At 41.3% G+C, this 12,477-nt stretch overlaps 1 protein-coding gene across 2 annotated transcripts in view; it reads left to right on the top strand.

Annotated features, from left to right (window-relative positions):
• UGGT2 (UDP-glucose glycoprotein glucosyltransferase 2) overlaps positions 1 to 12,477 on the top strand; it is a 295,296-nt gene that overhangs the window by 62,866 nt on the left and 219,953 nt on the right. For both annotated transcript variants that reach the window (XM_037895931.2, XM_043534691.1), the window contains one exon: positions 8,729 to 8,828. In XM_037895931.2, the coding sequence (XP_037751859.1) occupies positions 8,729 to 8,828 (100 nt within the window). The remainder of the gene's footprint in view (positions 1 to 8,728; positions 8,829 to 12,477) is intronic.

Below are 12,477 nucleotides of genomic sequence, written 5' to 3'. Positions count from 1 at the left end.
ACCATTTAAAAAGGGATAGAGAATAAGATGGAGAATATCTTATTGCCCTTATATAAATCCATGGTACGCCCACATCTTGAATACTGTGTACAGGTGTGGTCCCCTCATCTCAAAAATGATATACTGGCATTACAAAAGGTTCAGTAAAGGGAAACTAAAATGATTAGGGGTTTGGAACGGGTCCCATATGAGGAGAGATTAAAGAGGCTAGGACTTTTCAGCTTGGCCGCTAGATGGACTGTGACTTAAGGGGGGATATGATGGAGATATGTAAGGGAGGATATGATGGAGGTATATAAAATCATGAGTGGTATGGAGAAAGTGAATAAGGAAAAGTTATATACTTATTCCCATAATATAAGAACTAGGGGCCACCAAATGAAATTAATGGGTAGCAGGTTTAAAACAAATAAAAGGAAGTTCTTCTTCACTTAGTGCACAGTCAACTTGTGGAACTCCTTGCCTGAGGAGGTTGTGAAGGCTAGGACTATAACAAGGTTTAAAAGAGAACTGGATAAATTCACGGAGGATTAAGTCCATTAATGGCTATTAGCCAGGATGGGTAAGGAATGGTGTCCCTAGCCTCTGTTTGTCAGAGGGTGGAGATGGATGACAGGAGAGAGCGCACTAGATCATTACCTGTTAGGTTCGTTCCCTCTGGAGCACCTGGCATTGGCCACTATTGGTAGACAGGATACTGGGCTGGATGGACCTTTGGTCTGACCCAGTATGGCCATTCTTATGTTCTTATGAGTCTTAACAGACCACATAGCATGTATATACTATATAAATCGACAAGTGGGAGCCAGATCACCCTACCTCTGTGAAGAGACAATGAGACGGTGGAACTGGTTTATCACCTATGATGTCACACTATCAGCGGCTTACCTTCTGGGCACTCAAAACTTGATAGTGGACAGTCTCAGTCACAAATTCCCACATGACCATGAGTGGGAGATAAACCCAGTGGTACTTTAGGACCTATTCAGGTGGTGAGCGACACCGACCATGGACTTCTTTGCCACTTACCTGAACAAGAAATGTCCACACCATTGCTCCAGAGCAGGGATGGGACGACATTCCCTGGGCAAAACTCTCCTTCTTCTTTGAGTGCTTGCCCATGTCCATTGCAATGTAGTTGTGTACACACCCTGAGCACAGCTTCTGGAATTTTTTCCCTTAGCAGTATCTGTTGGGTCAGCTCCAGTGCTGTCTGGTGTCATGTGCTTGTAGCACTGGTATAAAGGGCCCTCCCGACCCTGTTCCCCTTCAGTTCCTTCTTACCTCCCGTGACAGTTGTAGGAACTCCTCATTGCTTAGGCAATCCTTCTCTTAGTGGTTTTTCTTCCAAATTTAGTGTTATTAGTTCTTGTAGTTTAGTTTTAGTACTTTATAGATATTAGATAGTTTGGACACTTCCTCACTTGGATAGTACCGGGGCATGCCTCTGTCGCTGGGGGTTAAGCCCTGCACCTCATGCAGTAAGCCTGTGCCTTTGAGCAACCCGCACTTGAGCTGCCTCAAGTGCTTGGGGGAAGCTCAGAGGAAAGACCACTACCTAAGTTGCAGGGATTTCAAGCCCTGGTCCAAGAAGGTCTGAGTTGCACGTTTAAAGGTCATCCTCATGGACACGGCCTTAAGATCAGCCTCGGAGCCGTGCTTGGACTTGGAAACACCTCGGTTTCAGTGCAGAGCGCTCCTCCAATGACCTGGGATTCTCGGCACCAATCATCCTCCCCAGTGTCCAAGAAGAAACACTGCAAACACCAGGAAAACAGCCAGTCCCCAGTACCGAACGCCAAAGGAGACAGAGAGAAAACGACACCCTGGCAATGCATCATCAGGTGCCTGCAACACTGGTACTGCAGCAATCTCTGACACCTGAACAGGAACAGCCTCAGAATAGACGATGTACCTGCGTAGCCCGCACCTCGGCACTTGGAATCTTCGAAGCACTCGAGGTCGGCATCGCAATCCCCTCTACGCCTCTATCACAATCCCTCTCCCCTCTTCAGGGTCCCTTCTCACAAGCATCCGATGGAACAAGAAGTCAAGTCCCTCCTTTGGGTGGGAGCTGTGGAAGAGGTTCTTTTTCACTTGAGAGGAAAGGGGTTCTATTCTCGCTGCTTTCTAATTCCAAATGCCAAATGGGCTCTCGGACCCATTTTAGACCTGTGTTGTCTCAACTAATATCTCAAGAACTTAAAAGTTCTACATGGCCTCCTTGGCTTACATAATTTCCTTGCTGTATCTTGGGGACGTGGTATGCTGCCCTTGAGCTAAAGGACACTTATTTATGCATCTCAATCTTCCCTGGCCATAGACTTTTCTTAAAGTATGTAGTGAATCAAGGTCACCACCAGTTCGTGGTGCTTCCATTTGGCCTGTCAGCCGCCCTGCGAGTTTTCACCAAATGCATTGCAGTAATAGTGGCTTTTCTCAGGAAGAAGGGAGTCCATATATTTCCTTACCTCAACAACTAACTACTTAGTTAGCCAGTCCAGAGCTCAAGTAGAAGCCAACATTCATCTCATTCAGTCAACCTTCAGTGCATTGGGCTTTCTGTTGAACTTCCAGAAGTCCACCCTGATCCTGGTCCAAAGGATAGAGTTAATCAGTGCAGTACTCAATTCCATGCAAGTGAGAGCTCTATTTCCGAACAACTGTTTCCTCTCAATTAAGTCCCTGATAAGCTCCAATCACAACTGTATGAAAGTGCCTGAGCCTCCTGGGCCACATGGCATTGTGTACATACATAATGCAATATGTGAGGCTACCACTCAGACCTCTTGAAGCCTAGCTAGCTACGGTTTACTCCCCCTCTCGCCATCACCTGATCTCAGTGCTCACAGTTCCTGTCCAGGTCTTCAACTCACTGACATGGTGGCTGGACAGTCACATCGTATGCACGGGAGTACCCATTTCAAAACGCCAGCCATCCTTGTCTCTGGTATGTGATGCATCAGCCCTCAGTTGGGGAACCCATCTAGGTTCCCTCAGATCTCAGGGGCTTTGGACCCAAGACTAGGTCTCTGTGCACATCAGTGTCAGGGAGCTCAGGGCAGTACATCTAGCCTTCCAGGCTTTTCTGCCTCACCTGACAGAGAAGTCCATTTTGGTTCTCATGGACAATATGATGGCTATGTTCTACATAAACAGACAGGGTGGTGCATGTTCTTCCCCCCTATGTCAGGAAGCAGTCCGGTGGGAGCTCTGCATAGATCATTCCATCAGTCTAGAGGCATCTTACCTTCCCAGGATTCAGAACCAACTAGCAGATTGCCTCAGTAGGTCTTTCTTCTCTCACCACAAGTGGTCTCTCCGCCCAAACATTGTGAGGGTCATCTTCGAATGGTGGGGAACTCCCCTTGTAGACCTGTTTGCCATCCAAACCAACAGGGAATGCCATCAGTTCTGCTCCCTGAGAGATTACAGCCTGGGGTCCCTCACAGACGCGTTTCTGTTAACATGAAAAAGACACCATTTCCTCTATCCTGCTGATTCACAAGATTCTGATGAAGATCAAGCGGGACCAAGTGCATGTGATCCTCATAGTCCTGACTTGGCTCAGGCAACATTTGTTCTCCACCCTCTTAGGCATGTCTATGGAGACACCACTGCAGATTCTGCTACACCTGAACTTGATATCCCGGGATCACAGTCGGCTGCTGCACCTCACATCTCTTCAGTTGATGGCTTGAAGCTCCATTGATGAATCTAGAGGAGCGAATTTGCTCGGCGCAAGTCCGTGTGGTCCTACTGGAAAGTAGAAAGCCATCCAGCAGAACTACGTGCCTTGCAAAATGGAAGCAGTTTTCCATTTAGTGTTCTCAGCAACAAATTCTGCCTTTGCAGTCATCACTGCAATTCATTCTAGACTACCTGCTACTGCACAGACAACAAGGTCTAGCAGTCTTTTAAGTCATAGTCCATCTAGCGGCCATCTCGGCCTTCCATCCCAAGATCAACAACTGTTCTGTCTTTTCACAATGCATGGTCATCTGGTTTTTCAAAGGCCTAGAGTACCCCCAGGTTAGGGATCCCCCACACCGCCGGGGGGTCTATACTTTGTTCTTTCAAAACTTACAGGACCCCCACTAGCATAATGCTCACTATTACACATTTCCTGGAAATGGCCTTCCTGGTGGCCATTACTTGAGGTCCGAGTCCTCACTGCAGAACCACCATATAAAGTCTTTTTTAAGGACAAAGTCCAGTTGTGTCTACACCCATCATTCCTTCCCAAAGTTGTCTCTTGATTCTATTGCAGTCAAGTGATCTTTCTGCCAGTGTTCTACACTAAACTGCATATGAATAGGGAGGAAAAGCACCTCCGTTTGTTGGATATTTGGCAGGCCCGGGTTTTCTACATACAAAGGATCAAACCGTTCTGCAGATTCACTCAGCTGTTCATAGCGATAGCTGAAAGATTGAAAGGTCTCTGCATTTCTGCACAGAGAATCTCATCCTGAATTACTTCGTGCATCAGGGCGTGTTATGACCTCGCAAACATCTCGCCACCAGCTAACTTAACGGCTCACTCTACAAGGTCTCAAGCATCCTCCGCTGCTTTATTAGTGCAAGTTCTGATTGAGGATATCTGCAGGGCAGCAGCATAGTTGTCAGTTCACACCTTCACAATGCACAATGCCATTACGCAACAGGTTAGAGACAATGCCGGCTTCAGCCATGTGGTTTTACAATCAGCCTGTCCTTGATCTCTGAACCCACCTCCAGTGCAACTGCTTGTGAGTCACCTACATTGGAATGGACATGGGCAAGCACTTGAAGAAGAAAAAATGTTTACTAACCTTTCAGTAACTATTGTTCTTTGAGACGTGTTGCACATGTCGATTCCAAAACCCACCCTCCGTCCCCGATCTACAAGAAGAAACCGAAGGGGAGTGGGGTCAGTAGGGCCCTTTTATATCAGTACTATGAGTGCCCAACAGCGGAGGGCGCTGGAGCCTCCCCAATGGATAACACTAAAGGAAAAAATTCCAGCAGCTGTGCTTAAGGTATGCACACACCTACATTGGAATGGATATGGGAATACATCTCGAAGAACTATAGTAACAGAAAGGTTAGTAATAATTTTTTCTCCCCTAGGGCAGGGACCTTCTCTATGCTTTTCCACCATTTTCCTTACTGTTGAAAGTCCTATTAAAAATAAAAAGAGAAGGAGGACACATCCTACTGATTGCTCCTTCTTGGCCAAGACTGACTTGGAACCCTTACCTGTCACAACTTGCAAGGTGCCTGCTGATCTCTCTCCAATCCATTCCTTACCTCATCTTGCAGAACGAAGAATGCATCCTCTATCCCAATGTGGGGATTGTTTGCCTCAAGGCTTGGCTCCTTCATGGTTCCAGTGCATAGCGAACTCCTGCTCGAAGGAGATACAAGAGGTATAACTACACAGTAGAAAGTCCTTGACATGTCAGACTTACCTAGAAAAATGGTCCTGGTTTCAGATTTGGTGTACTTCCCAACAAATCTCTCTGATATCCATGACTCTTCCAAAGATCCTAGACTATGTACTAACTCTAAAATCTTTGGGACTACCTCTCAGTTCCCTTAGGGTCCACCTAGCATCTATAGCAGCCTTTCACTGTCAAGTAAAAGGATACGCAGTGCTATCACACCCGACCACTAAACGATTCCTTAAGGGTACAGCAGGGGTTCCCAAACTTGGTTCATGGCTTGTTCAGGGTAAGTCCCTGGCAGGCCGCGAGATGGTTTGTTTACTTAAGCATCCGCAGATACAGCTACTCGCAGCTCCCAGTGGCTGCGGTTTGCCTTTCTCAGCCAATGGGAGCTGCCTGCCAGGGGCTTACCCTGAACAAGCCATGAACCAAGTTTGGGAACTACTGGGGTAGAGTAAACCTTTTCCCATAACCGCAACAACTTAACCCCATGTGGACCTAAAACTGGTATTGAAAGTCTTGACTAGACTTCCCTTCAAACCTGTGGCGACCTGTTCACTTACATACCTTTCAGTGAAAATGGCCTTCCTGACAGCAATCACTTCAACTAGGAAAATAAGAGAAATAACAGATCTGATGGCACATTTCTCCCCCCCTGCCACCACCAAGTATTTTTTCAGGACAAGCTTATGCTAAGGCCAAAATTCTTCCCTATGGTAACCTCTCCATTTCACATGAACCAATCGATTCACCTTCCAGTTTTCTACCTCAAGCCTCCCGCAACAACATGGAGGCTATATTGCACCCTCTAGATGTCAGGAGAATCCTAGACCTTTACCTGGGTAGGACGAAGTCTTTCAGGAAATCTCCTAAACTTTTCCTCTCAATTGTGGCAAGATCTAAGGACTTGTCAGTATCATCCCAGAGACTCTCCAAATGGGTCTCGAACTGCATTAGACAATATTATAAGGTCCACAACGTGACCCTGCCAAATAATATTTGCGCACGCGCTATGAAGTTGATTTCATTCGTTGCTTTCTTCAAGAAAGTCTCTATCTCAGAAATATGTAGAGCAGCTGCATGAGCATCAGTCTGCACCTTCGCGGAACATTATGCGATCGCTGGAAACTCCGCCTCCGACGCTTCTTCTTTTGCTCCACAGTATAGTCATCTGTAACTGACCTGACTCAGAAGCCGCAGCCCTCTGGTAGGGATACGGTTTGGAAATCACCTACAGTGGAGCACCCATAGGGACACTACTTGAAGAAGTAGTTACTCATCCTGTGCAGTAATGATGGTTCTTTGAGATGTGTCCTCCTTTGGGTGCTCCACAACCCCCCTCCTCCCTTCTGCTTCAGAGTTCTTGTCAATGACTCTGCAGTAGAGAAGGAACTGAGGAGGGTTAGCCTGCATGTACTGGCTAGTCACATGGAGGGGTACGGGGAGAAACAGTGCATGTGCGAGCTTACGGACACTACCGAAGTTTTCTGGTGAGCAGCGAAGCAATGCAAGCACACCTACAGTGGAACACCCATAGGGACACACTTCTGGAAGAATCATCATTACTGCACAAGGTGAGTAACTTCTTCGTTATGTGCCTAGCACCTGGTGGATATTGCCACCATCTAAATAATAATAATAATAACAATAATAATAATAATAGTACTTCTGATTTAACTTTTTTTTAGGTTTCAGAGTAGCAGCCGTTTTAGTCTGTATTCGCAAAAAGAAAAGGAGTACTTGTGGCACCTTAGAGACTAACAAATTTATTTGAGCATTCTCTAAGGTGCCACAAGTACTCCTTAACTTTTTTTAGTTATTCTTTGTGGTTTTTTTAACATATCATTTTGCACGTTTTCTTTATGCTGCTAAACTTTGTTATTATGAAGGGTTTTCTCTGCTTCATGTGCTTCATTCATATGGGTAATGATGATGTGACTTCATTTCTTTTTCTGTTTGTCTGTCTGTTTTGTGTAACTGACGTTTGCACATCTACCGCAACAGTAAAATATTAATTGTATATTTTATGGGTGAAGAATTGGTTAATAAGACATGACAGATATTCATTGAATTCTGAAACCTAGTATGCTATTTATTTTGCACAGGTAATGAGTGGTGTTTTTCCATTTTCATTTTTTAAAATAATTCTAGATAGGTCAGGCATACCTACTGCCAGTGGAAAATATGAAATTAAGCATTTAAAACACATGATGAAATAATAAATATTATTATAGGTGAAGCTCGAAACGCCACCTATTATTAAGTTTTCACCACATTTCCCATTCTAAGGCCTTATTTTCAGTTGTTTATAACTTTGCCAAACTTTAACCATTTGGTCTGAAATTTTCCATGCCAGATATCTGCCTCAGGCTCTTTTTTTAAACAATTTCAGCCTAACCTGAAATTGTAAACAAACAAAAAAATAATTTATTTTACCCATTTAAACAATTTCTGATGCCCTTTCTGTAGCATTCTCATGCTTTGGAGCAGGGACTTGAAATTTGTCAGGGGAATTGATAGTAATGTAACTTTTGTCATCCCTGTGATAAAGTTATAAGCCTTTCAAAAATCACCATTTGCACATGCTCAATGGAGAGTTGATAGAGCACGGCAGCTAAAGTCCCCAAATATTCAATCCATTTGGAAATGTTCTGGGTCTGGTAAATTGTGTGTTTCATCATCTTCTAGTGCTGGTCCACAAAGAGGATGACACACTACTATTGCTGTCAGTTACTTCATTAGCTCAGGTGGCAGAGGACTGTGCTGTGGATCTGAAGGAACCTTGCAGATAAGCCACATAGGTGTTGATGTGATGCCATATGATGGAACTTCTGTTTTATCCATCTACTTTTTTTTAAACCTAAAAATTACACAAGGCAACCCTAATTCTGTCATTTCGTAACTTATGTGTGCTTGACTTTCCACCCTTAATGTATGCAGTGTATTTGTAGCTGTGTTGGTTCCAGGATATTAGAGAGACAAGGTGAGTGAGGTAATATCTTTTATTGGATAAACTTCTGTTGGTGAGAGAAACAATCTTTTGAGCCATACCTTTCCCAGATGTGAAGAAAAGCTCTATTTAGCTTGAAAGCTGGTCTCTCTCTCCAACAGAAGTTGGTCCAATAAAAGATATCTCACTCACCTTGCCTCTAACAACCTTAATAATGTTCTTTTAATGCTGCTTTTTTATGTCTAATTTAAATATAGAGTTCCAATTCGCTGCGTGTGCGTGTTAAGAGTTTTACAAAATATAAGTGATGTTGATTTATAGTTGTGTTCTCCAGTGATTTTTTTTCTTACAGATCTAAGTTTTCAAGCAGCTTCTCAAATTATCTCCACCCCTGTTTATAGTGCCTTAAAGGTAATGAAAGACATTGCTCAGAACTTCCCAATAAAGGCCAGGTATGATAAAATTGTTTACTTTTTGAATATTGATTAATTATTGATTTATGTTTGTGTTTGAATTTAATGAATATTTTAGAGATTTTTGCCAAATCCTGCAAATAGATAATCATGGTCTTGAACAGTTACTCTTGGAAGGAGTCCAAGTGACTTCGGTGAGAGCAGAGTAACTGTGAGAAGGACTGAGGATCAATCTCTTAGTGATCTTCTGTCTGATGCATGGAGACCTTTATAAATTAAGGGCTTGATCCTTCAAAGTCTTACATATGTGAATAACTTTGCTCTTGGGAGTGGTCCTGTTTATCTCAGTGGGATGGGTGGATTTCCCAGGCTTCCTCTATTACAGAAACCAATTTTCTTGTTGCACTGCCATAGCTCTGCTCATGTAAAAGGTTGCTGTTTCTGTGAGCCAGTCGTGCCTTGTCACTGAGAAATTTTTTTGTGTCAGATACTGTATGTCACAGCTTGTCCCACTGTTTTTTAAATTGAATTATTGAGTTAAATAAGATGCTAAATAGTGTTCTCTGCTTGAGACTGTCTCACAACATATTACAGCTCCTAATTTAAGGATCTCCTTTTGTTTTATTGTCCCCATTGTTCTTCTGTTAAAAAAAAAAAAACTGTAGTGTAACATAAAAGCTACTCCAATCATATCTAATTGCAAAGAAGAGTAAATACATTTTTAAATGCCTAAAATATAATTGCAAAGAAATATTAAGCAACCAGTTTGGTATAAGTAAACACTTAGAAAAATACAACTCATCATTAGAAAGCAGGGGAAAAGGTACATAAGTTGTAAGGCTCATTCTATTCTTATTTTTAAAAAACGGTTAAGTGGAAGGGACATTATTATCAAGTTAAAAAAACTTGAAATCATCAAGTTTTAAAAAAGAATTAAAACTAATTTCAGGTACAACACCAGTCCCAGACCCCTGCAAGTTTTTGTGTTTCTACAACCACATTTACCTTTCTCCCCCCGCCGCCCCCTTTAAAGATTATAATAGGGTTCAACAAAGAACTAGATAAATTCTTGAAGGATGTGTCCATCGATAGCTATTAGCCAGGATGGGCAGCAATGGTGTCCTTAGCCTCTGTTTGCCAGAAGCTGGGAATGAGTGACAGGGGATGGATCACTTGATGATTACCTGTTGTGTTCATTCCCTCTGGGGCACCTGGCATTGGCCACTGTCGGAAGACAGGATACTGGGCTAGATGGACCTTCAGTCTGACCCAGTATGGCCATTCTTATGTTCTTAAATAAAGTGTTTGTCTTTCCTTTTGCTGTGTATGACAGGGGAAATAGACTGTAATGAAAATAGACATAAACAGACTAGAAATAAAAATAGATTCTACGTCTCATCTTTTTTTAGTTATACAGATCTTTGACATTACTCTTAACACTATAAGTTTAAAAATCAGATAAAATATTATTTTTAAATTGATGGGTGTGTGCCTATAGCAGTCTTAAATTGAAAAAAACTCATCAGGTAAAAAGAATTAATGTATTCTGATTCTTCACTGACCTAACCTGTCATAAATTATGAGTAATTCTGCTGAAGTCGGTGGAATTCAATGAGTAAATCAAAGAAGAATCAGGCCTATTGAACAAAATAAATTACATTTCCTAACTTGCATTAGCAATTATATTTTAATAGTTAAACTGAAATAATTTTAATAATACAGTTTACTTTTTATTATTTATGCTATTTTTTTTTGTACATCACTCATTTTGGACAGTGAAAGTGGAGTAGTCATTTTCTGGCTGTCATGAACTAGCGCAATTCTGCAAAGTTAGGATTGTAAATATTGTAAACAAATTGATTTAAATCAAAACAAAAAACTGTATTTGTCAAATTAAAATTAAAAAGTGACATTTGTATCCAAAAATGGGTCCTTTGATTTTTAAAAACAGTTTAGAACTTTAGCAGTGTCCTTTTCCCAGGCTTTTTAGTGATGAGCTACATTTTCATGTCTCATTCCCTTTCCTAGAAGAAAGGTCAGCATGAGTTAGTATTTACGAAATGATGTCTTCTAACTTAAGAGAGGCCAGTTCATTTGACAGTATGCAGACAGTGAAACAAGTGACATATTTGGAAGATATAAAAAAAAAATGATAGCATATTTTTTGTTAGTTGACATACAATTTACCAGTTTGTAAGTATCTGGCTATTACATAAATACAATATGCAGTACCAGTACATACCCTGAGTTTCGTGATATCCATGCATAATATGCAAATGCTAATATGTTGAGCATATTAAAAGTTATACTTCAATAAGCATTTATCTCAGTGGTATATATTTACATTTTATCCAGATAAAAGAGAAAAAGATTAATAAAGAAAGACAAACACCACAACATTTAAATATTGCAAAAATCTTCTCAAAATCGCATAGTAGTCTTATTAATAACCACTTAGCTGCAGATGGAGGTGAATTTAAGACTCAAGGGGTGGGGTTCAGGGATGTTCACTGAACTCACCATACTGCTTTGTGTGTCCTAATGTTCTCCCCTTACACCTTTAACTTCTATGCATCAAAATAAGTAATTACAGTTTGGTTAAAATGATGCTTTCTGAATAAACATATCTAGTTGTGTGTCGCTGTACTGTATAGTCTTCTCTTATCCATTTTTCAAATTCCTTTATGTTGTTTGGAGTCATTTTACTATTTTTAAATTTGTTGTTTATAATAGTGAAACTGGAAAGTACTAAAACTGAAAAGTCTGACCATTAGTATAACATAGCATAACCAGAGATAAATAGTCTGTTATACATTTCAGTTCAGTATCTTTCACAATATTTGTATGCATCATTGCTAAACATTTTGTGTATTTTGTCAGCTTTAAGTGCTCATCTCTATTTACAAAAACACAATACTTCATTTTATTAGCATGTCAGTGATGAAATTTTGACCACATTTGACATCTCTTCCGCAAGCAGTTTTACATCTTCTTCCATGCTCCCTCTTATGCATGAAACGTTCTCCTCAGTTCTCCACTACTATCCTCTCCCCTTCAATTTTTTCATAACCTGCCTCCCCCAAAAACATGACACCGTGCCTAATGATAATGGCTAGGCATGGGGCCAGTTAGTGATTCATTAATATCTCGTGTTCACTTGTCTTATCTTATTACAAAAAAAACAAAAAACCTACAAACATTTAAGATAACACATGTGATATTAGGTTCCTATTAATGTCATGTCAGGTCCGTCTGCTCTTTTCCCCCTCCATTGTGTTCTGCCTCTCCTTTTTTGTGTCTTCTCTATTTTGATTGTAAACGTCTTGGACAGGGACTATGTTCTGTTTTGTACCTAGACAGTTCCCCATATGATGGAGCACTGATTCTGACTGAGGCCTATAGGAGCTAATTTTATACTACCACTACTACCACTATTACAATAATAATAATGAAGCACAAATTATGCCAAATGTAGTCAGATTCAAATAGGACCTAGTTACTTTTTCTTAAACAATGACTAGCTACTTCAAGGCTGTTCGAAAGTATTCATACAGGGCCAGAATGGTATTTACTGTGTTGGTGTTTACACATTTCACTCTTCAGTTTTTAGCTTCGTGATTTGTCCTACTTATTTAATGGCTAAATTATTCCTTTGGCTAAATTAACTCTCAGGAATAATTCCCATCAA

Source organism: Chelonia mydas, chromosome 1, assembly GCF_015237465.2.
Source record: "Chelonia mydas isolate rCheMyd1 chromosome 1, rCheMyd1.pri.v2, whole genome shotgun sequence".
Taxonomy (NCBI): Eukaryota; Metazoa; Chordata; order Testudines; family Cheloniidae; genus Chelonia; species Chelonia mydas.
Note: the sequence above shows the minus strand (reverse complement) of the source record. Positions and strands in the feature narration are given on the sequence as shown.